This window comes from Mercurialis annua, linkage group LG4 (assembly GCF_937616625.2).
Source record: "Mercurialis annua linkage group LG4, ddMerAnnu1.2, whole genome shotgun sequence".
NCBI lineage: Eukaryota > Viridiplantae > Streptophyta > Magnoliopsida > Malpighiales > Euphorbiaceae > Mercurialis > Mercurialis annua.
In genome coordinates, this window is record NC_065573.1 from 28,320,173 (window position 1) to 28,345,796 (window position 25,624).

The 25,624-nt window shown below is 29.3% G+C and overlaps 1 protein-coding gene and 1 long non-coding RNA gene across 3 annotated transcripts; one reads left to right on the top strand and one right to left on the bottom strand.

The window, feature by feature from the left end:
• Positions 1-7,873: 7,873 nt before the first annotated feature.
• On the bottom strand, positions 7,874-14,271 carry LOC126677940 (MLO-like protein 10). The gene is made up of 15 exons (XM_050372755.2): positions 13,673-14,271; positions 13,236-13,293; positions 12,682-12,890; positions 11,742-11,858; positions 11,245-11,305; positions 11,031-11,119; positions 10,692-10,766; positions 10,527-10,615; positions 10,395-10,444; positions 10,249-10,289; positions 9,995-10,168; positions 9,472-9,507; positions 9,323-9,390; positions 9,080-9,140; positions 7,874-8,407 (listed from the first exon to the last, which is right to left on the bottom strand). Exons 1-15 carry the CDS (start codon positions 13,880-13,882, stop codon positions 8,006-8,008), a joined length of 1,740 nt encoding a protein of 579 aa, XP_050228712.1. The 5' UTR covers positions 13,883-14,271; the 3' UTR covers positions 7,874-8,005.
• Positions 14,272-21,283: 7,012 nt separating this feature from the next.
• On the top strand, positions 21,284-24,182 carry LOC126678065 (uncharacterized). Of its 2 annotated transcripts, XR_008790536.1 has the most exons (4): positions 21,284-21,442; positions 21,533-21,615; positions 22,696-22,780; positions 23,976-24,182. It is a non-coding gene; the product is annotated as an uncharacterized LOC126678065 (long non-coding RNA). The 2 variants fall into 2 exon arrangements; XR_007640665.1 differs by lacking the exons at positions 21,284-21,442; positions 21,533-21,615 and having other exon boundaries at positions 22,238-22,780.
• Positions 24,183-25,624: the final 1,442 nt, after the last annotated feature.

Below are 25,624 nucleotides of genomic sequence, written 5' to 3' on the forward strand. Positions count from 1 at the left end.
ACAAAATTTTGTCTCTTTTACAATTGCCTTTTCCCTTTCCTTTTCTTTTTTTCCCCTCCCAAGTTATATTCACACCCTCAAGAGTGTTTATCCTAGACAACGGATGTGCCACATCATTTTTATAACAAGCCAATAATCATTTGCGATAGAGAATCTATATTTATTGCTTACTTTTTTATCATTAATTTTTTAAAAAAAGAGATAAAATCCATTACGATAGATAAAACTTCATATTGAAAAGATTTATTGAAAGAAAGATTAAAAGTATAGCATATTTATTATTGGGTTAATTACATATAAAAGCACCACCTTTACACGAACTTGTAAAAATAACACGACCTTTAAAACGTGGCAATTCAGGGCACCACCTTTCATTTCTTTTTAAAAACAACATGAGCATATTTTTAGTGGCGTTTTTGCTGACGTGGCATGACACGTGGCACTCCCATTGAGTATCCAAGTCAGCAAAATTTTATCTAAAAACGTACCCATGTTGTTTTTGAAAAGAAATGAAAGGTGATGTCCTGAATTGACACGTTTTAAAGGTCGTGTTATTTTTGAAAATTCGTGTAAAGGTGGTAATTTTACATGTAATTAACCCTTTATTATTTATGGGCGGAGAGGAGGTGATTTCCGATTGAAATTGGAAAATCACCTTCTCCCACCCTTTAAAGGATGAAAATGAAGAGTTCTTTTAGAAAAAGGGAGAGCAACAAATTTAAAAGAGAGTTGGTTTCATATATTCTGAGAATGCTGTTATTTGCTATATTTTCAATTTAGTTTAATTGTTATTTTTATGTATAAAACCAATCTAAAATTGAAATATTCTTCATTCGATTTTTGCACATCCATGCTACTGCTACAACCTTTATACGTCTCTCTTTCTGTGTATGAACAAAGTTTAATTTTTTAAATAATTTTTGTTTTGTTATTTACATATAAATTCAACAACTTTATACGTTTTGTGATAAGAGATTTGTCATTCATATGGTCCTATTCTTTTCGAATTCGTATCAGGCGGCACTTCATAATTTCGAGTCCTATGCTATGTAGCACGGAAACGGAAACGGGAAACGGAAACGACACGAAACGGACACGGAGAAACGGCGAATTTTTAAAATGAAGGATACGAAACGTGGGGGAAACGTGTAAATAATAAAAATATAAGAATATATTTATAATATTGGAAATTATAAAATTCTATATATATAAAATTTTATTTATATATTTATGCCAATTAATAAAATAAATCAAACATAATTAAATCCAACAAAAATAAGAAAATAAGCTATATTATAGATAAAGTAAATAATAAAAATTGTAGGTAATTGATTCATAAAAATTATTTATTAAGGATTTTTTAGGTTTTTTTTATAATTATATATTTTTTTTTATTTATAGAAACGGCCCGAAACGTTTCCTTATGAGTTTCCGAGAGTTTCTGAAAGTTTCCGGTTTCTGAAACGTTTCCGAAACGGGACACGCAACTTTGTCGAAGTTTCCGTGCTTCATAGGTCCTATGCGTATAGAGTTGTGTTCAAATTAGGTAAGACGGTGTTTGTCCTTTTAATTAGCGTCTAATATGGTGGTCGGATTTGAGATGGCTAATTTGAAAGAAAATTATTGTATAAGAATGGATAGCAAAACAAAAGATCCTTTTTACTCCTTTAGAGGGTTTCACATTCTATTATAAATGGCCGATTTTAGGAATTTAAAATTGTATTTGGGGTTGATATTTTCCAAGTTTTTATTGTTGATAATAAATAAATTCCTTTGCTTGCATTTGAACGAAATCTAGAAAGAAAATGGATAATTAGATATTTGTGTCCATAATTAATCTTTTCCTAATATGTGTTTAATTATATTTAGAGAGATTCTTAGGTAGACTCAGTCCACCACGTCATCTGTGGACTAAGCCTATCACATAATGACACGTCATTAAAATGATGGCAATTTTGTAAATTCGTTTATTATTTATTTACACTTTTGAATAGTAATATTACAAGATTATTATTATTTTAATGACGTGTCATTATGTGATAGGTTTAGTCTATGAATGATGTGGTGGACTGAGTCTACCTAAGAATAGAATCCACTGGTACTAAGAATAGTATAATTCTAAACTTTTTTTCAGCCTGTTCTAGAAAAAGAAAAATGTATTATTCTTACTTCTTCTTCCATTAAATTTGGACAAAAATTAGGAAAAATCATACCATTAGTTTAGTCCTAAGTAACGTCGATTGGTCCTTCCATGGCCTCTTTTTAATACAGAAAAAAAGTAAGGTGAAAGTACAATTAGAAACTTAAATAGATTATTTTTATTTAATTCAAGAATACATATTTAAACCTAACTCTTTCTATATAGTATAATCTTTTAAATATATATGATTGATAAATACGACAAAAAATTGTGGAAAGGGGAAAGAAAGTACAATTCAAAACTTGAATATAATTTTTTATGTAATCCAAGTAAATATATTTACTTATTCATCAAAAAATATATATACATATTTAAGCATAATTTTTTCTATATATAATTTTTTAAAAATATACATTGATAAATACGAGTAATTGAAAATAATAAACTTTTGTGATTCTATAAAATTCTCTACTATTAAGATAAAACATGACTGATTTAAAAATAATACTCCATCCGATCCAACCCAATAGAATTGTTCATTTTGCCTTTATCATACAGTTTAAGAAAAGTAATTATTGTTTATGAATTTTATAAAAATTTTCTTACTTTTCTTGTCATACCTCTATTTAATATAGGATCCACTCGCAATTTACTTTTAATTTACTCATAAATGAATTTTAAATAGCAATAATATAGAAGAATTGAATGTAAAAGTTAGTTATTTTTTAAAAGTGAACAAATATTTTGGGATGAAAAAATTTCTCAAAGTGGATAATTTTATTGGGACGGAGGAAGTATAAAACATGAGTAGGACCGCAAGTTATGGATAAAATTAAATGGAAAATGTGACATTGAAATGGCTAGTTGGGAGCAATCAGACAGAAGGATGACAATTCTATTAATCTTGGTTTGTTCTGCCGTAGGATTTGATGAAGTTGATGATAGGCTTGATAACAATAACCAACTCTATCACCTCCACTTCATCTTTCTATAGCCATCAGAGATTATAAATTACTTATTTTTTCTTATTGTCATAAAAATTTACTATTTTTATAAAAAAATATTATAAAAATTCACCAATTTTATATATTTTTCAATTTACTCACATCTTTTAAAATTTATCATTAAAATATATCAGCTTTTTTTTTTTTTTAAAATTCATACATGATGTGGTGATGCCACTCATTTATTGGTTTAATTTGTTAAGGGAGGGGTATCACGTCAACACTGTATATAAAATTGAAAATAAAAATAAAAATTGATGTATCATTATAACAAGTTTAAAAAGTGCATGTAATTAAATTTAAAAAATATATAAAATTAATAAATTTTTATAACATCGATTTTATTTTTTAGCCATAAAATATTACCACTTCAATTGAAGGCTTCAGTGGTGTTAATAAAATATTTGCCTATAACATATTAATTGCATAAGTCCAATCTCTTGTAAATAAAAATATCATTAAACCATCTCAAATAATATAAATATTGAATAACATCTAAGTTCAATTTCTCCTATAAATACTTTTTTTCAATAATTTTAAAAACTTAAAATTAAAATCTTTTAAATTCCATAACAAAGAAAGAGACGTGTATTTTTATAAAGACAAATAAATCTCCATCTACAAAAATAAAATCAAAAAATCACAATTAATCAAAATATTAATTAAAACATACATATCTAATCATATATTTTTATTTTATCGTTAATACGGGATAATCTATTCCTTATAAATGAAGCTCTTTTAATTATAACAAATACGTAAAAATATGAAGATAATTTAATTTTATTAGATTAAAAAATTGAGAATAAAATTGAAATTAGAATTGGCTACGTTCTTTCTTTCAAAAAAAAAAAAGAATTGGCTACGTTAATTAGGGGTGAGCATTAAACGGTCAAAACCGAATAACCGAACCGAACCGAACCGAATTAATCAAACCGAAATATAATTTGAAAATATGGTTTGGTTACGGTCCGAATTTTTAAAATTTTGACTATTCGGTTCGGTTTACGGTTTTTACAAAAAAATAACCGTAATAACCGAACCGACCGTATCTAAAAATTACATTGTTTTAAACTTTCATATACTCACATTTATATATTAAACTTGTTTAATTTTATAGTTTTATAATAAAAAAAGATAAATATAGATTTAATTTAAAGCACATGCACTCTCTAGGTTAAATTTTTCCATTTTTTTTATTTATTTTTTAAAAAACTGTTTTTTTTTTCTTTCTAAAAACCATACAAAAAATATTACGGTTTTCGACCGAACCGAACCGAACCGAACCGTAATATTTCGGTTTGATTAATACGGTTTTGATATAATTTGGTTAATACGGTTCGGTGACCGAAATTTTTAAAAAACCGAACGGTTTTGAATTTTTGGACGGTTCGATGACCGAACCGACCGTTGCTCACCCCTAACGTTAATGACAAAAAACCAATAGAGGAAATTGATTATCAATTTATTGATAGATCAAAGTGTAAGACTAAAAACAAATTATAAGCAGCTGTTTTTTTAATTATTTGCAAAATATTTGTTTTTCTCAAAGTATTTACACAACTTTTAGCCGTCTTTCCCTTATTTTCTACGCTATCTATTTTTATAATTTATTTATAAAAAATACCCATTATATATAGTAACTTTATTTCATTTTAAGTTAAATTTTTACATATCCATTTTTTTTCTCTCTTCTCTCTCAGAATTCTCTCTTCTAATCTTTTTTTTTTATTTTCAGTTTGTCTCTTCCGATTGCTTTTTTGTTCGTCTTTTCCGTTCGCTTTTTCGTTCGCGCTTTTGTTTGCTTTTCCGTTCGTCGCTTTCGTTCGCTTTTCTTTTCCGTTCGTCGCTTCCGTTCGTTTGTCTTTTATGTTCGCGCTTCTGTTTGCCTTTTTTTTCCGTTCGCGCTTCCATTTGTCTATTTCCGATGGAATTCTCGTCGTTTCCGGTCGTATTCTCGTTCATCTCTTCCGTTCGCGCTAGTCTGTTCGTCTCTTCCGTTCGCGCTTCCGTTCTACTTCCGATGGATTTCTCGTCGTTTCCGGTCGTATTCTCGTTCGTCTCTTCCGTTCGCGCTAATCTGTTCGTCTCTTCCGTTCGCGCTATGAATCGACATCATTTTTAAATTTGTGTAATTTTTTATGTTTTTTGTGATGATTTAAATATTTTGTAAATAAAATAATGTAGATTTGTAATTTTTTTTTATAAGATTGTTCTATTATTCATATAATTATTTTGTCTTTCTCTTATTCATAGATTTGTTTATTGCTTTTGATTTTGAAAAAAAAAACAAATTGATTTATGGTGTATTTGTAGTGATTTTATAATATATTTACGTTATAGTGTATATTTTGTGTATTTATAGTGTATTTCTGGTGTTTTTCGGAAAATCTATGTTTTTTGGTGTATTTCTGGTGTTTTTCGGAAAATCTATATTTTTTGGTGTATTTCTGCCGTTTTTTTAGTATCTATGGCGCATTTTCAGTGTTTATGGTGTATTTGCAGTGTTTTGTGGTATACACCACAAAAACACTACAAAAATCCATAAATACACTATATATACACTATATATACATTATTCTTACACTATAAAAACACCATAAAAACACGATATATACTCTTTTGTTACACTATAAAAACACGATAAAAAAATAGAAAAAATAGAAAAAAAATCTATAAAAAAAGAGAATAAATTATTTTAAACTGAAGGGCCGTGCAAACGATCGGTTCGGTCGGTTCAGTTGACTGAACTAAAAAAACCGAAAAACCAAAATTGGGTGAAAACCCAAAACTGAAAGAAGGTATTTGTAAAATTTAAAAAAAGGTATTTTTTGTAAATAAAAAAAGTCAAAAAAGAAAAGTCAAAAACTGCCATTTAAAAGTGTAAATAAATTACTGAAACATGTATTTTAAGAAATTACCACTTTTTTGTGTAGAGAATAAAATTTCAAAATTTAATAAATGAATTTATGAGTCAATTTATAACGCATTTATGAACTAATAGAATTATATTTGTATTTATTTTTACTATTTAAGACAAAATGCCCACTATTTTAATATGTATAATTTTAATTAAATGGACAATTAAATAAAAACGGAAAGAGTACTTTTATGTATACACGTGTAAAATCAAAATTTCAAAATTATCAATTTAATTAACACTGTATTTCATAGAACGATTTAAAAATCTAAATATGTCATCTCGTCTCACCATAATATAGAAACCATATTTCAAACAATAGTATGTATCATAAATTTTTATTGATCATCCAATATCCAATATGCAATCATTATATTATTGAGGATTTTGAATTAAGATCACATGAGCAACCAAACTCTTCCACCAAACTTTTGAAGTTGACGTATCATGCATGCTCAGAACAACTTATAAATCAATAAAGGCTCAGTTTACCCCGAGCTTGAAACAAAAAAATTAATTCAGGCCAAATAATTGATTTAAATAAAATTCAAAATTTAATATTTTTGGTTGTTTTATGTTTTTAAGATTGAGTTGTCAGAAAATAATTGATGTATAACATACAAATTAGAGTTAATATGTCGAATTATTATTGGACAATTTAAAGCTAAAAAGGATAAAACGAGTTAAAATGCCAAATTCGAGGTGTTTTCTTCCCTAAAACTATACATTTGACCTTAATTGATAAGTTGAATCTTTATAAGAAAGAAGGGTCAGTCGTCTCTCAGACTTATTTTCGAGATCAAATAAATTATTTTTTGTGTTTTGGGTCAAATAAATTATTTTTGATTTTTCTAGTCAATTATATCCTTAACTTTATACCTCGAGGTCAAATAAATCATACATTTAAAGTATACATACAAAGGGTTATTTGTTCCCGACACATAAATTTTAAGATATAGAAGTTAAAATTTATTTATTTAATTTCAAAATATGAATTTTAAATTTTAATTGACTAAAAATATTAAATAAAAAATATTTAATTCCGAAATATAAGTTCGAAAGTCGGATTGAACTCTTGATTCAAAGTTTTGACATTGATGTGCGGTGCAAAAAGGACGAGCCATACCCAAACCAAGATGTCACCTCTACACTCCATTAGATTGGAACTATCCAAAAAGGTTGCGTTTGTGGTAGGCTATTTCTTCAAAAATGATAGCAACGCCTCCAACAAAACATTGTATTAATTTTTCTTGAATTTAATTTTCAGAATTTTTAAATAACTATTTGAAAAAAAAGTGGTGATTTTTTTTGACACTTTAAAAACGTGATTAAAATGAAAAAAACGTGTAAAAATAGTGACTTTATATAGAATTAACCCTTAATTTTTTTTAAACTAATCAACAATTTTTATTTAATTATATTTAATTAATAAATTAAATTTGCAATTGCCTTTTTTTTTTGATAATTGGGAGGGGGAGCGCTTGTGGGAGGAATCGAATCCACGACCTAGCAGTTTGCTGCTTAGCGCTTATACCATTTGAGCTATAACTAATTGGTATTTGCAATTGCATTTTATATTAACTAATTCAACTATAATATCATTCTCAAGAAAATAATTAAAATAACATTATTAGAATTATAGTGTTTAAATTACAAAAAAAAATAATACTAAAAGAATTGAAATTACTTAATTTCATCTGCGTAATGCACGAGCATCAACCTAGTATATTTATATATACTCTCACTATACATCATTGAAAACAGCATTTAAAAATTTGCGGTAACAGAAGTGAAATATGACTCTAGGACTAAGGCAATATGTCAATAATTGATCCAATAAAATATGCTCTTACGTTGAACTAACTGTATACAAATATAATGTTTTGCCAGAACTAGAACATGTACAATTGGTGCAGCAATGGTAATATGGTATATACAACCTCAGGTTCCTTTTAATGGAGCCGCCTTGGCGAAAGAGAAGTCGTCTTCGTTGCCGGTTTCTTCGCCGCGGTGAGTTTCGCTTATTTCAGTAGCTTGATTATCCGGACTCATTGTTATCAGCAAGTCGGTCGGTGGCGGTGTGAGTGACAACGGTTCAACTTCCATATCTGACAATTCCTGATCCTCCAAGGTATATGACCGGGTTGAATGGCCAGTGGTTTTGAATCGGTGCAGCGTATGTCCAGCGGAGGTTGAGACTGGACTTGTACTTCCACTTCCACCCAAGGTTCGGGTTGGAGTTTTGCTTCCTTTTCCATGCCTCTTCTTTGCAGCCATGTGCCATTTCTTAAGAGCTTTGCTAGTTTGTTCATCAAAGATGGACTTCTTCATATTTGAACCCATCTGAAATCATTCCCCAACCACACATTTCAATTCTTTATTTAAAAACACAACTAACTAGTAGATCATTTTTTACATCAGCAGCATCTGAACTTCTCTAAATCTACTATTTTTCAGCGTCTCAATTTTTATTTCTTTTAAATTAATATTTTGACTTTTAAAAATATATATAACAAGTGATTTTAGACATTTTTCGGTCATATCTGTGTTAAAAAAACAAAGTAAGCCTCGTATTTGCTTTACGATCTGTTGACATATTAGATGAAAATGATGACAGTGTGTGCAAATGATACAATGGTCTATGTGGAGTTATGACAAATATATAAGCAAATTTTAAATATATTTTTGACATTGTTAGTTGTCCGGTTATTAAAAAATGACTAAAAACACTCCTTGCTATACTTTTAAAAAGTTAAAACACTAACTTAATATGAATAATAGTTCAGAGACCAGTTAAATAAATTTCTCCAAAAAAAAAAAAGAACTTCATTAAGTATTTGTGTAATGTAGTCCATGCAAAAACTTTTAATATTCAAATGTTATCGATGTTAAAAGCCTGGTTTGGTAACATCTGAGCCATCCGAAGTTGTATCGTTGGTTACATTTTCTACTTCTATTGTCTTTCAGCTCAATTCTAATAGACAGTAATGCAAAAGTTGTAACAGATGAAGTTACCTGAGTTACAAGTGCATATAGTGGAAGTGTAATATAGCTGCACATAAGTAGAACCGCAACCCTGCAAATTCACCAACTAATTTCAATCCAGCATTTCAATTTAAAACAAAAATTAAATGTCTAAAAGTAAAACAGCCTTTTCTGGAATCATTGAGCAATTTTCCAAATTGAACTGTTGAGTAGAAGTGTGTAAAAAGCAAACCAAACCGAATAACGGAACCAAAAAAAATGGCTAAGGCTCACCCTAAAACAAGCTTAATTACTGCAAGCTTGAAATTGTCATGGAAGCAAGAATTTAGGCCGAATGAGTACTGCATTTAAGAAAAACAGTTAGCAAGTGCTTGAGGAGGAAAGACGCTGACTAATGAAGTTGGTGAGTAACAGTTCTTTACCCATATCCACAGGAAGTACGTTATTTGAAAAGCATTCTGCATGTTCCATAAAACAAGATGATTAAATTCCATGCAAATCTCGATAATTACTTAACAAATGAGCTATTTTAACATTAAGTAAAGGTGCTAGACAAAAGAGAAGTCGAAAACAGAAAAATTATAAAATGGTAGTATAGTCAAAACGACGGAGGATTATTTCAGTTGGAACTGCTGTTAATCTAGAGTATGCAAGCATGATGCATTAAGAATTTGCAGGTCCAAAATCTCATTCAATATGTCTTATAATCATTCCATTACTAATGTGTTGTACGAAAACAGAAATGCTGAAATGGAAAATATCAAAACAAAAATGGCGAAACGATAAATTTTACTAGAGTAGGTTAAAAGTATAATATTTTCGAGTTTCAGAAGATTTTTTAGAAAAGGAAACGAGACACATAAACATAGGATTCGACAAGTTTTCATGCAGCATAGCATTTTAGTAATGTGATTATATGGCTTCGAAGAGAGTCTCGGCTAATACCTGAAATAAAGCAAAATGGATAAGATAAAGAACTAATTGAGGCCGACCGAACCAGAAATATTTGTTTGAGCCTTGCACAAGCGGCATCCCTTGTACTACAGCATGTCTTTCTACAATTTCAAGAGCCATTTGTGTGAGAACAGACTGAAGCTCTGTTCCAACAGCTAAGATTATCTGCAACCATTTCAACGGTTAGAATGACATGCAATTTTTCCTTTTAATCTAGGAAATAGTAATTGCCAGTGAAGTCTTACAATTACAGGGACTAGAGAAGCCCAAAATAATGCTTGCCATCCTGAAGAGCATACAATCGCATCGTTAGACTCCGTTATCTCTCAAATTCAATTTTACAAGTGCTTATTTTTTCCAGCATGTTTCTTCAAAATGGTGAGAGCCTTACCTTTAACATTTATGAGCAGGTAAATGACAAATGATGTCCACAAAATAGGGCTGTCAAGAACATATAATATATTAGTTGACTGATGTGCATAATGCACCTGAAGGTAGTGAAATGAATAAGATAATCTATTACCTTACTCCGACAACGAACTTAAAATCATCCTCTAACGACCTCTTTATGTACTTTTGGAAGTTAAACTTACTTCCAGGAGCTAAATGTACCTACATAAATTGCTGTGTCAATTGATAGCCGCCAGTACAACGCCAGAAAATGAAAACAGTGCAGTTAAAAACTCACAGTGATAAATCCATTGCGCAATGTTAAGTAATCAGCCTTGCTAACAGACCTAAAGAACTGTCGGAAGAAGCACCCCTGCATGGGATTATAGAGAAAATTATATCATTAACTGAACTATTTAAAGCTTAAATAGACACTGATTGAAACTATCAATGATTAGCTGGTGTTGTTCTTCAGCTAAATTGTTTTCTACTATTTGTTCAAGGTACAGGTTCTTTTGAAAATATGATCCTTATCAGCTTTTCATTTAGGATTCTTAAGATAAGAGTTGAAAATTTACTAGAGCGACTTGTATCTCCATAATCTAGTAACTTAAAAAGAAAAAGAAATATATCTTACAACATAAAAGAAGAATGGAATTCTAGTCCAGAAACTAGTATGTGATCTCACGAAAGATGTCTCATGAGTAAGCCTGAATCTTGAAGGATCTGCATGCAACAAATTCATCCCATTTAGCATATTAGATTATATGCAGATTCAGCTATTAAAAATAACTCTTGACCATTATTATTTAGATTAAAAGCTGGAGAAGTTAGATTCATTTGCAATTTACCATGTGAAAACTCAAAATCATGGGTTGAAGTCTCCTGCTCCCATGCCTTCCAACCACGAATCTACACGAATTAACTTTGTTGGTTACTAAAACTTCAATTATGTATCATAATGAATCTTCATGTGTATGCTTAGCATATCATGATAAATCAGTACAATGCAGGACTGTCAATAAGTGTGCTTGTCTACTTTGATATAACTATAAATGGGTGCTTCTAGCTAATTCACTACTACTTATTCTGAATATTTTCATCTCTACGATAGAGAATATTCTATGCTTGCTACATATGTTGTACCGAAACCTGTCGAATCTTACCTTTTGATGTTCCAATTTTATTTTCAGAAACGCTTTAGAAACTCCAAAATTTTATATTTATAACCTATTTTTGTAAAAATAACCATTTCCGTTTCAGCGTTTTTATTTCCATGCAACATAGCTTGCTATGCCGATTATGAAGAATGAAAAACATAGGAAGTACACTAAAATTAAATACATACCTTTAGTCTTCCAAGCATCATGGTTGTTAAGCTATATAGCACATGAAAGACTGCTAAGAAGAATATGAGGATGTGTAACTGATGCAACCCATCAACTGATATAAGTGGTACATGCCCCTGTAGAATAAATGAAAATAACTCACTTCAGCAAGATTGTATTCCATGTCATTAGCTTATATAGAAACAACCATATCATCAGAAACTAACTGATGTAATGACTTTATTTGGCTTCGAAAATTATTTCAAGTGCTGGCACTGATATTGCATGAGAACTTGCAAAGTCCTACATTTTAGTGTTCCATTTTCATTTCCGAAAATTACCATGAAACTCTAAAATTTCATAAAAATAACCTACTTTTATAAAAGACATTATTTTGTTGGTTTTAGATTTATCATTTCCGTATCAGCATTTCAGTTTCCAGCAACATAAGTGGCAACTAAGCAACAAATATCTGTAAGGTGAAAACAGTAAGCCTTAATCAGATTTTAAGATAGTGATCATCAAGTATCACACTATTAAGTAAAATAGCTCAAACAAATGATAAAGAGAATGAGTAGAGTTGAACAAATAGTGGCCTGCTCCAATTGCGCTTTTCTAGGACACTGAGCAACTAAAAGTGAGATAAAATACTACTGTTTGATTCTTAATTTAAGCGTACAGCTTGATGATTTGTCATTCACCAATCAAATAGCTCTGAGGTTCAATTCGATGATAGAATTCATTTTATTTACAAATGATTTCACTTAGTAATTCATTTGACATAGACAATAACCAATTTATAAAACTTAAACGACAGAGGTACTAAATAAATTAATAAGTAAACCGATCACAACTATATTTATTTACTATAGAATTTCACAAAATTTATGCAATCCATTTGAACCAAAACCACCATTAAACTCAATTACGAACAAAAGAATTGGTAACATATACACTCACCTCTTTGCATTTAGTAGTGCTTCCACCACCTGCAAGCAATCTGTGTTGGAGCCATAAAAGCCTCCTACGATGCTCTTTGTTACTTTCTTCAGTATCCGGTTTTTTACATGGTAACATAGTGTTTGCAACATCTTGAGAAACACATATTTTTGTAATGTATGTCTGTCCAAAAGTCAGCAGCAGCGAAATAAATCCTAGAATCATCAGCTCTGCAATTATCATTACAAAACTCAGAATGGCAACAAACATTTATTATGTTATGCTTGAAAAATCAATCCTCATCATAACCATCAAAATCATTTCTTTGGAATTGAAGACTACATCTTTTAACATTTCATTCACATGTGTCATTATGAGTACTCTATTTCATTTCAGCTTAAACTTGTCTTATCCTATGTTTCGACATTTCGTTTCTGTTTTCCAGAAACTTATATGAACTTCCAAAATTTTATGTTTATAACTTTATTATCGTTTTGTTTTCCCGTTTCCATTTCAGCGTTTCTCATTTTCGTATCAAAACAACAGAGATTACAATTTATGAGCAATGTACTTACCACATTTAACCTTATCTAAAGCTTCATATAGAGCTCTCTTGTGCCTTTCTGTCAACCACTGGATTAAAAGAAACAATTCAGTTTCAAACAAAGAAAATATCAAAGGAAAAGCTACAACTTTCCAGCAACTTGCATAAAGATTGAACTAGAAATTAAATAGATGAAGTTCTTAACAATTATAGCCTCACACATGATAGAAAATTAACATCAAAAGCCAATTAAACTCATAATAAGATGGTAATATACTGATTAATGATTGTCCAGCAACTTGCATAAAGATTGACATTTTTAAAAAAAATTCTAAAATCTATCATAAATTCTTGATACAGAATAATGGCTTAAAATCTCCCCAACCACCAAACCAATTAACAAACCAACCAACCAAAAGAATGAAAAATTATATCAAAACAAAGGAAAAAGCAAAGAACTTTACATACAGTTCCAAATTTATGAAGACCCTTCTCAAGTAAGATGGAGATAAGAATCATAACAGCACAAACTCCGGCAACCGCCCATGTGGGTGTCTGGTCAAGCTGTCTCTGAGTCCCTGAAGAATCAGAAGCCGCCATAACCACCACTCCACCACCACCACCTCCGGCAACATAAACCACCCAAAAGCAAAAAGAAACCAGCAAATTCATCTTCATTAATTCTAAAATAACCACAAAATGGAAATAACCGAACTTTAATGGTTATTTATGGGATTTTTGATGTAGTCATTATTATTATTATTATAATAGAGGTGGCTGTGAGGGTGAAGAAGTAGTCTGGTCAGATATCTACTACATTCATCAATGTACAAAAGACACGGTTTGAAATAAAAACAGCACGAGGTAATAAAAAAGATCAACTAGTTAAAGTTTAAAGAAGCTTTTCTAACTAAATTAATACAGGTTGCTCAGAAATGGGGGCGTTTCCTATATGGTGAGATAAGAGTCAACGGATAATTAATATAATGCTCTTATTTATAACTACAACACTACAGTTTCAGTTAAGTTATGAAATATATATAAAAAAAAGGGAGCAAATAGCAGAGAGACAGAGAGAGTAAATACAGAAGGAAAGCCATTTTTTTAAAGGAATGTATTGGGTTTAGAAGTATAAAAATATTTTCAAGGGTCAAATGAAATAAAAATTAATAGTCTAAGGATTTGTTGATGGGTTTGGCCAAAGTATGAGAATTAATCGAGGCAGTAATAGCGGAGGAGTTTCCCTTTCTTGTCTAAAAAAAAGACAATTTAGCCTTTAATGATTTTGGTGGTGGACCGTGTAACTTTAAATTTTAATTAGAGTAATGCTATATAATCTTCTTTTTTAACCCACCTTCTTTAACCCATCTTATGTGGCATTAAAAGAGTGGATGAAGTAAAAGTTGAAATTTAAGATATACATTTTTGGAGGTGGATTTGACGATGCTGTCACGTAAGGAGGGACAATGAAGGTGGTACAAAATGGTGGGTTAAATAGCATTTCCCTTTTAATTATTTTGTTGCACGTTGGAATTTAGTTATGTATCTGATTTGCCTAGAAAAATAGTGATGCAAATGGAAGGTAAAGCTTAGAAATTATTCCATTTCTTTCTTGTTTCCATAATTACTTCAAAATTAGATTTATACCTTCTTTACCACTATTCATATATTCCAAGTTTACTGACAGCAAATTTTATTGATTTCTTTGGACCACATGCAGAATCAATTTCTTTGCAAGATCATAAAAAACTTTCATCCTTTTCAATTCTTTAATCTTTTTACTTCCTCTGTCGAATAAATATATTATATTTTTCTTTGTCCCATTTAAAATATTCATACTAATTTTTTAATACTAATTTCTACTGAATTTCTTCTTCTATTTATTATTCTCCTTTTAACGTTAATTAATTTTCAACATAAAAATTGGAGTTTTCTTAAGTTTATTTTAACTTAAAGGGTCAAGTTCGATAGATCTACACCGTTTATTATCAAATGAATGGTATATATCAATTAGGATAAATTGAGAAAAAATAATACTAATTAATTTTTTCTTAATTTACGTGTAAAATGAATATGTCTCTTTTTAAATGAGACGGAGAAAATATTTTTTTGTCAATTTTTTTATTTGTCCATCTTCGATCATTTTTTGGGCTAATAATCTAAAAATACTCTACTTTTAGATATTTTTTAATTTTGGCTCCTATCATTTAAAATCCTTAATGGTGGCCATTTTTTAAATTATCAGTTTTATTTATAACTATTAGTTTAAACTTAGAGTAAAAAGGTTTAAATGTACCATATATATTACTTATGTTTGAATTTCTTTATGATAAAAATATGAATTAGAACGATATGAAGTAATATTAACGGCATATTTGAATATTTTTTCATTCTAATTTCAACAAATAGCTACAATTAAAACTGAAAATTGAAAAATTGACTAAAATTAAAGATTTAAAAAGGTGAAACAATAAATAAAAAACAAATCAAGAAAATGACTTATTTTGGGATGATTAAACCTTTTATTTATCGGCAATACTTAATATTAAATTTTTTGTTTAAAGTATATTTTAAGTGGTAATTTAGTAAATATTTACCACGTCTGTTATTTTTGTAAAAAAAATCTGGTTGTATTCTTATAAATAGTTTTAGAGCATATGTTATTATTGAAAAAAAAAATCCAATAAAATTAAAACTGAAAATATTTAGAGTTATTTGCAAATAAAAGTTTAACTTCTTATTTTCTAGCGACTTAAATACGATTTATAAAATTTGACAATCTATAGTACATTCTCTTTGAGTCTAACATTTTAAAATTCAACATCATTATCCGACATTATCTCATTCATTAAAAACCGGCGAAAATGGCTCGATTCTATAAGAAATGGCTAAAAAAATGATAAACAAATATCTATTAAATTTTATGAGTCATGTTTAAATTAGTAAAAGGTAAATGTTGAACTTATAGTTGCAAATAATCCACATGTTTATAGTCCAATTAGAAAATAATATTTTTTCATATCACCGAAAAACCCTAGCCGTCTCTCTCTTTTGAAAAACCTCTCAAACCCTAATAAGTTTTCTTCTTCTTGTTCATTTGGGGGGGGGGGTTGGACATTTTTAGCCAAAAATCACCCCACCAATCTCTCAAATTTAGTTTTTTTTCATAGTTTTTATCTTTAGTTTTTGAATAAAGTTTCTTTCTTGGCCAATTTTGGTCTAAATCTATAAATTATTTTCTACCATAGTATTTTAATTGAGATTAGATCTAATCTAATCGAAATTAAGAGTAATTTTTTTCATTTTTGGAGATGAAATTCTTTTTTGCGGTGCAAACGACTTGGATCTCTGAAACAATTATAGGCAGCATCTTACGACGGATTTCATCAAGAACATGTATGTTTTGCGTCAATATCGATGTTTTTGTTAATCTTCAAGAGAACAGATGTATCACAGAAGATGTGATCAGTCGTGCATTCGAAATTAGACTTCCTTAAAACGTTTAATAAATCTAGATTTTATTATTAGATCTAGTTTTAGTCTACAAATTTGGGTGACCCTTGGTGGTTAGTTTAGCCCTAGTCGATGACTGTATTTTTACAGCTCTCATCATCTTTTCTAGAATAGTTGACTCAGTATGTTGAGAAACCGTTCATGTAATTTTCGTTATTATTAATGGAAATTTTAGCATTTGGTAAAAAAAAAAGATCAGATGACCAAAAAGTTGATCATTCAAAAAAAAGTACAAACACATATTCATAAAAAAAAAAAAAAAGTACAAACACATGGCTGAATTAGTAATTCCTTATTATATAAATTCATATTAGGGATTTAAATCAAGAAAGGAAAATTTTATCAGGTCATATCTGGATAGCTCATATTTTTGTAATCTTCTATTTCAGTTGCCTTTGTACAGATATGTAATCCATCATTAAGGCTGCTAAACAAGTGGATAATAAGAACAAAAACTCCATAATATACCCATGAGAATATATTATACTATTATATAATTATAGTATATTAGTGGGAGTGAGAAGGAACAACTTTTCTTGAAAGAGACAAACAGACAGAAGATTAAAGGGATTAATTATTATTATTGTCAATATCAACAAGAATAAATGCATATTTTTGTTACTTTTTCTCAAGTAAAGTGGTAAAGTTGAGATAAAAATAAAAGACACATGAGACTCATAAATATATATTTACTTTACTGTTGTATATTAAAAATCATTGAGAAAATTGCATTCACAAAATATATAGAAATAAAAATTACTTATTCTTAATCTTTTACGTGAATCAATTTTATTTGTATTTAAAAAAAACATTTTTCACTCAATAAACAATAGATAAAACTTTCATTTTTTTTATTATATAAGTATAAATTTGTAATAATTTATGATAATCATAATAAATAATAAAATTTATTTGTATTTTCTAAATTTAAAATAATAAAATACATACATTACATCGTTAATTAATAAATCTAGTACATTGCTGGAGGACCTATATAGAACATGTGATGGATAAGTATTCATCTTTTAAATTTATATTTTTAAATGATATCATTTATATAGATTTAATAGCATAATATTTATACCTTCAATTTTTATTTTATCTGCATTAGATTATTATTTTATTTACAATTATAAAATTATAATAAAATATACTATTATTTTACCGTTTTGCTCATTTTATCAAAATAAAAAATTGAAGTCGTCACAGAATACACATGATTCACTATCACATACATCCTCAATACTCCCTCCAGAGTATTTTACTATAACTGAATTTATTATAATCAAAAACAAAATATTAAATTCGATTTTGAAAGGACAAAATATGAAATTTAATTGGCTCAATATATTGTACCTATTAATTCATCTAATCTCTTCTTATCTTCCAGTTTCATCTAAATAACGCTTAAATTTATAAATTTTATTTGTTTAATTTTTTGGAAAAAAAGTGGAATACAAATGCATTGATGTGTCAAATATTGATTGGCCGCCATTCACCATGATTCATCACTAAAAATAAATGGTCAAATGAGTTAAATTTAAAGGATTCAAACAATTATAAAAATGCAATTTTAAAATAAGTAAAATTTATAAATTGAGATATTAAATAATTTAAATTGAAAAATAAAAAATCAAATAAATTAATAAATACTAATTCAAAAGTCCAAAGATTTATTTAACCAAATTTAGTTAAAATATGCCATGGCATCCACATATGTCTTATACAGTTTGTTCACCAAATCGTGGCAAAACCCTTATGGAGACTTTTATAATTTACTGTTTTTGTTTGAGAGGCCTTTACTTCAAAAAAATTCACATTCATATTTCTGTACTTAGCATAATCCAATTTTCAAATTCTTGCATGGACAAAAATTGTCAAGTGTACCTCACTTTCGTCATGTGAGAGTGTGCAAAAAATTTATTCTAACTTTTGTAATTTTTTATCCTCATAAATAATATGTAAAATACATATAAAGTATAAGGACCTCTAATTATATTTTATCATCTTCTACCTCTAGACCTCTATCTATATTTTGCCACAATCTTCTTCCCACTAATTATTTTAAGAAAAAATCAGTTACACATTACAACTATTATAACAAATTAACAACATAGCTTCAACAATTTAAATTAATTAGAGTTTTTTGGATTAAACTATAAAACTTTTAATTTGATATTTCACCTATATTGACACAAATAAGAATTTTCTCTTCAACAGTTTTAATTAATTATAATGTTACGGAAGAGCGACGGATGTCCGAATGGCTGGAATGAGAATGACTTTGGGCTTGTGAAGGAGGTATGAACTTGTAGGGATATTATGCTCTCATACGATAATTAAAATGTTTCTCTCACAGTTGCTTCCATTTCCACTGGAATCTACAAGTCCTGTTGAAATCCCAAATTCATACACCAACCAAAACTTATAGGAAGAAGAACAAAAAAAAGGTTGAAAATGCACATACTAACCTTTTAATTGTTCTGAATCAGTATTACCATTTCTATACCAAAATAAAAAGGGTTAATTGCAAATTAATACACAAACTTTACCCCAATTTGCAATTACAACACGAACTTTAAAACTTGGCAAATTGGTACACCGATTTTCATGTTTTGGCGAATTGATACACCGAACTGGAAAAACACTAACGTGGACATTGTCATATACAGCCACGTGTTGTTGTATGATTGGTCGGTGTACTAATTTGCCAAAAAAATGAAAGTTGGTGTATTAAATTGCCAAGTTTCGAAGTTCGTGTTGTAATTGCAAATTACGGTAAAGTTCGTGTATTAATTTGCAATTAACCCAAATAAAAATAACAAAATTTGGCGATACCTAAAAAAAGAGAAACAACAAACAAATCAAAAATCAAAAAAATTAGATAAGTTTACCCCATAAAAGCAAGAAAGTGACGGATCCAAACTGTAATTGATATGTTCAATATCACCAGTTAAAATTAGTCACTTTTTTTAGGTTTTCAATATATTTATATGAATTTTTTTTCATGCTGCTCAATTCAAGAGGAGACCTCAACTTCTCTAGCAACGATAATGGAAATTTGGTTCCATCAAGAGGAATACTTCTCTCTTCTACTTCGTTTTTCAGCAAAAATAACTCAAAAAAATGAGCCGCCATTAGCAAGGTAGTGATGAAGAAAAATGAAGTTGTAATTGTTTAAAGAGGAAGATGATGGCAAAAGTATTATTTTTTCATTAAAATTATTATGTTCTATCCTTTTTTTATTAAATAGTAATTTTGTATAGGATAACTCTTTAAGTTGTGATGCCACATAGACCTTAATATATAGAAAAGAATGCCATGTCACATACTTATGTTAATTAACGGAGAGTGAAATATACTTGTTAATTTCCGTCCGCGTCAAGATGTGAAAATTAGATTTTGCTAAGTACAGAAATTTGAACGTGAACAATTTTAAGATAGGGGTCTCTCGAACAAAAATAATAATGTACAAGGGCCTCCGTATGCGTTTTGCCCCAAATAACTACTATCATATCATCATTGGTATTAATAAATATTACTAATAGTAAGAGCATCTCCAATGATGCTCTTTATTTTAAAGAGCATCTCTAATGATACTCTTTATTTTAAGGCCTAATTATTTAAAATCCCCAAATCTTTAACCCATTTTACAATATATCCCAACGTAGGAATTTCTCCAATTTTATTTGTTCTTTTATGTTTCAATTGTACCCTAAACATTAAATTGACCTCTTTTCACTTGAAAAAATGTCTAATATATTTGTAATAACCTAAATTTTTGAGGTATTACGTGTAGTGCCACGAGGCATAATCGTAAACATTAAGAACGAGAAAATCAGATTAGGATTGGATAATAAGGACTTAGACCGAAGAGGGTCTATTGGAATTATCATAAAATAATAATTTTAACTGGAAAATAAATATGCGATGAATTGGATTTGAACGGAATTAGAAAGAAAGGAAGTAGAATAAAAATAAAATACGTTGGAAAGCCCGAACTAATAATATTCACGCTAAGGTCCGTGAAATATTATTAATAAACGATCGTCAAGTTTTGTAAGTATATGAAAGCGTCTTAGAAGATAGTTTGACGATTAGTTAAGAATAAGGGTTAAAGTGCAAATTAGCCACTTTAAGGACTAAAGTGGACTTTTAACCACAAACTTCCGGAAGAAGTTGTGTTTTACTCTATTTTCACAATATAAGAAAATAATATCGATAAAGTTGTTATCGATAGTCATTAAAATGAAAAATTTGACGAAAAAGTGAGAAAAAGTGCAAGTTAGCTCAAAATGGAAACTTGAGCGTTTTTGGCCAATATTGCCAAAATACATTATTGGAAAGTGATATTTTAAGGTATGAGACTAATGTTATTTATTTGGAAAATAAATAATACGGAATTTATCGAGAATCGAATGATTAAAGGATTAGTGGACTAAATTGGACGAAATAAAAGTTATAAAGTGAAAGTTGAGGAGGTGACAAACTCAAGGACTAAAGGAGACTTTTGCCTCACCTATTTAAGACACTTGCATATGAGTTTAAACTCAGCTAGCATATCATTTTCAGCTCCTAAAATTCGTCCTTCACCCTTTCTCCATGGAAGAACATCAAGCAAATTTCAAATGGTCATAACTCACTCAATTTTGATCCGAATTGAGCGATTCTTGTGGCCACGGAACGAGGGAAGGATCCTCTACTGATATATAGCATCAATTTAAGGTAATAAGTTCAGTATATAATTAGGGTTTCAGAATTTTTATTTCGGTTTTGGTTGAGGAATTGAGGTTTTATGGTGTTTGATGTTCATAGGTTATTGAAAGCTTGAAGGGAGTATTTTGATGGTTGTTCATGGAGAAATTCATTCAACCAAAGGTTTATCCCATCAAGAAAAGGTATAAATTCAGAATTTTGGACTTTTGGTAATGAATTGATTGAATTGAGTGGAGTATTGGTTAAGTTTGAAGTTGGATTTTCTGGTTTGGTGTTGAATTGATGCTGTCTACAACTAGAATTTTTCGAAATACTTAGAAATGTTTGTTTGAGCTGGAATTTTTATATGTTCTGAGTATATGAGTTAAGTTGGTGTATAAAAAATTTCAGAATTTTTCATGTTTCTGATATTGAGATAAAAATTAAATAGCACCTAGTGCTCTGTTTGCAAATTGTGTAAGGCTGCTGCTGTAAGTTAATTATTTGAGGACCTTAAACACATTAGTTTGGCCTAATTTTTGGTATACACTTAGAAATATATGCTATATAAGTGCCATAAAATTCAGAGAAAAATATGGCTATGTGATAGGTTAATTGAATAAATCTTTGGTTGTAGTCGGTGTAGGCAGCCGTGCTATGCACAAAGATGGTTATGCGGATATGTGTATTATCATAGAAAAATGGAAAGAAATGGTTTGAAATGAATTGAATAAATTGTTAAGAGATGGCTTAATCGAGGTGTCTGAATTATGTTGAGGTTATAATTCGGTATCAATAGTTAATCTTGTTGCGTAGCAAGTTCTAAATTGAATTGACGTTTTGCATAAAATGTCTTGCAAACAGCGATATTGCAAGGGCAATATCTCGGGCTGTATGAGTCCAAATTAAGTTCCGTTTATTGGTACGGAAACTTAAGGATGTTAACTATAATTGTCTAAGTTTGAGTTTTTGTTGAATCGGACTCTAGGATGTTCATTTTGGACAGAACAAATTATTGTGCAGTCTGCCCTGCACTTGTAAACAGCTCCCAGGAAATAACTTATGAGCTAGTTTTCGACACTTTCGGGTGCGTTTCATGGTCCGAGACCTAAACGAAAGTTGAAGGCGACATTCTAAACTTTAAGAATGTCAATTTTGTTTTGGGGTCGGACTATTTTTAGATAAGAGTTTTGTTAGCCGAAGTAGACTAGAAAATTAGCTTTTTGATAAATTAATTATACTTAGAAATTTTATTAATTCGTAGCGTTATCGAAATTGCGTAGACTCGAAGAAGCGACTATCGATAAGGCTCGAGGCGAATGGATCGAGATATCGTCGTGCTTATTTAAAGAATTTGGATAGCAAGTGGTGAGCACACTTTAAATTACTCGTCAATATTCATAAAGCCGCGTATTTTATTACGAAAGGCTATATGAATATTTATATATTTGAGATGTTTGCTTTTAAAATGTATACGTATGTATGCTTTGAAAATGAGGTTTTATTGTAATGTGTTATTTGATAATAACATAAATGTTAAGGCACCGGGGATGGGTAAAGTAAAATGACATAAATCGAACCAAATACAAATAAGAAAAATATAGTACATGACTATATGTACTATTATTCATATATTTATAAAGATACATTGTACGTTCCTATACGTACTTTTAATTATAATGAATACCCATGCGTGCGTGTGTTATAGATGTATGCTTGTAGATTGTAATGTGCATGTCATGGTCCATAAAGGATCAATACAACAGAACAAAAAATACAAAATCAACTGAAAACGTAAAATGAGAATTGTACTATGGTACACCCAATAATAAGAACTAAGATACGAGGTTAAACTCGGTAGAACTATCCCGGGACCCGTATCTCATTCATTCTCGATAATAGTCCTCGAGACTCGTACGAAATAAAAAGTGAGTATACATCGAGAAATTGTACGAAACAAGATCGCGAAGTAATACGGAACAAACACTCCTATTAAATGTTAATAGAAATTATATGAATCGACAGTTAAGTTCAAAAGACCTGCAGGGTGCAGAGTCCGAATGCAGACACGAAGGAGTAACTCGGTTGAATTATCTCGGGACTCCTATTGATCGTTTGGGATTGAGAAATGGTACAAGTAACTCGGTTGAACTATCTCGGGACTGTACCATATGGTTATGGGTAACTCGGTTGAACTATCTCGGGACCCAACCATAAGGATCAAGTCACAAGAGACTTGCCAATGATTTAATTCGATTTAGAATCATGATGATATAACCTAAGATTTAAGATCCGATCAAAAACTATTACAACAAAACGAGAGAGAAAAATATCAGTACCATAATAAGAAATCAAAGATGTCAGATACGTATAAACTATAAGTTTATGAAATAAACAAAGAGTTATGAAGGAAAGTAAATAGAGTATGCAATATGATTTCAAAAGAGTATTTTCTATATATAAAATGGGTTTTCAAATGTTTTAACTCTTTATGTGATATTGCGTGTAATTTGGTGAACTCACTCAGTTTTATACTGAACCCGTTGCTCCTCCCATTTTTCAGGGATAGTATGATATGATTTGGAAAGTCAAGTTTCCGAAGTTTTAATTCTCGGAAGTTATTTGCACAAGAAGTGAAAGAAGGTTTTCATTCTAGCGGTCCGCAGTAGTCTAGATGTTTTTGTCTAGGTATTTGTATTGCGCATTTTAACTCTGATGCTTTTGTAAAATGGGGTCACATGTATTTTAATATATGAAATATGTTTTGATTTGCGAAAAAATTTACACAAGTTTTTAGGCTTGCTACGGGATTTGGAGCTACCACTCCCATTCCTTAGCGCCGGTCGCGGCTCATAAATTTGGGTCGTGACAATATTCCTCCATTTTTAGCCTATATTTCAATTAGATTCTAATGTTATTAATAATATATAAAAATATAAGATTATTTTAAACTTTTTTATAAGTGAAAAGAGATCAATTTAATGTTTTGGGGTACAATTAAAACATAAAGGGAAAATTAGGGTAAAACTAGAAAAATTCCTACGTCGGATTATATTTGCAAAAGATGCTAATAGGGGGGGTTTTTGAGTGATTAAGTCTTATTTTAAAGAGCATTTTTTATAATATAAAGAGTATCTTAAAAATAGAAAGTGATATTTCTAATTTTATTTCAATAGACTTTCTAATATTATTTTTGTTGGTTTATTATATTTTTTAAAATAAAATAAAAATAAAAATATTAGTTATATTAATTTAACACTCTCTAAATTCATTTGTGGAATAATCTGATCCACTTTTGCGAACTTAGATTATTATGTCTTTCGTGCCAAATTCGGGATGTTTTTTTATTCTTTACTCCCAAACAGTGTCTAAATGATGTTTACATATTGTATTAATACTAAAATTCTTCTATTATATTTTAAATTTAATCAATAAAAAAATCAAATACTTACATGTCATTTTAATTAAATTTTGAAAATTATCTACTCCCTCCGTCCCAAAACAATAGTCTACTTTCCTTATTTTTTTTGTCTCAAAACAATAGTCCACTTTCTTGTAAATATCAATTTATAGTGTTTATTTTTCACATTGCCCTTATTTAAAGTGTATTATTTATTACTATTTTCCTATAGTCATAATATTTAATAAGGGTATTGATATAAAAAATGAAGATAAATTTGTGAAAATTTAGAGCATTAATTGTATTTATTAAACTGTGTGAAAAGGGGAAAGTGGACTATTGTTTTGAGACGGAGGGAGTATTTTGAGACTTTTTAATACTCCCTCTGTTCCAAATTTATAGGCAGTTTATGACAAACACAAATCTTAAGAAATTGTACTTATCAAGATAAAATGAGTAAATTTATAAACAAATACCACACTTGCCCTCATTTATTATAATAACAATTTTGTCTTTTAGCATCTTTTGTGTTATTTTCAATGCATTCAACTATAATTAACGAGGGCATATATGACAATTAAACATTCAAGTAATAAATTACTGTCTATAAGTTGGGACAAAAAAAATAAAAATAGTGCCTATCAATTTGGGACGGAGGGAGTATATTTTACATTGACTTTCAATTATAGCTATCTATTTAATTTAGGGTTAATGTTAAAAAAAATTACGAACTTTACACGTTTTTTCATTTTAATCACGCAATTTAAATTTTGAGAAAATAACAAGAAAAGTCATAAAATGAACTTTATTTT

Coding starts and splice junctions, on each gene's coding strand:
- LOC126677940 (XM_050372755.2), bottom strand. CDS start 13,882: ATGAAGATGAATTTGCTGGTTTCTTTTTGCTTTTGGGTGGTTTATGTT. Junction 13,294..13,672: donor GTCTTCATAAATTTGGAACT/GTATGTAAAGTT, acceptor CTTTTAATCCAG/TGGTTGACAGAAAGGCACAA. Junction 10,767..11,030: donor TTCCATTCTTCTTTTATGTT/GTAAGATATATT, acceptor AATCCCATGCAG/GGGTGCTTCTTCCGACAGTT.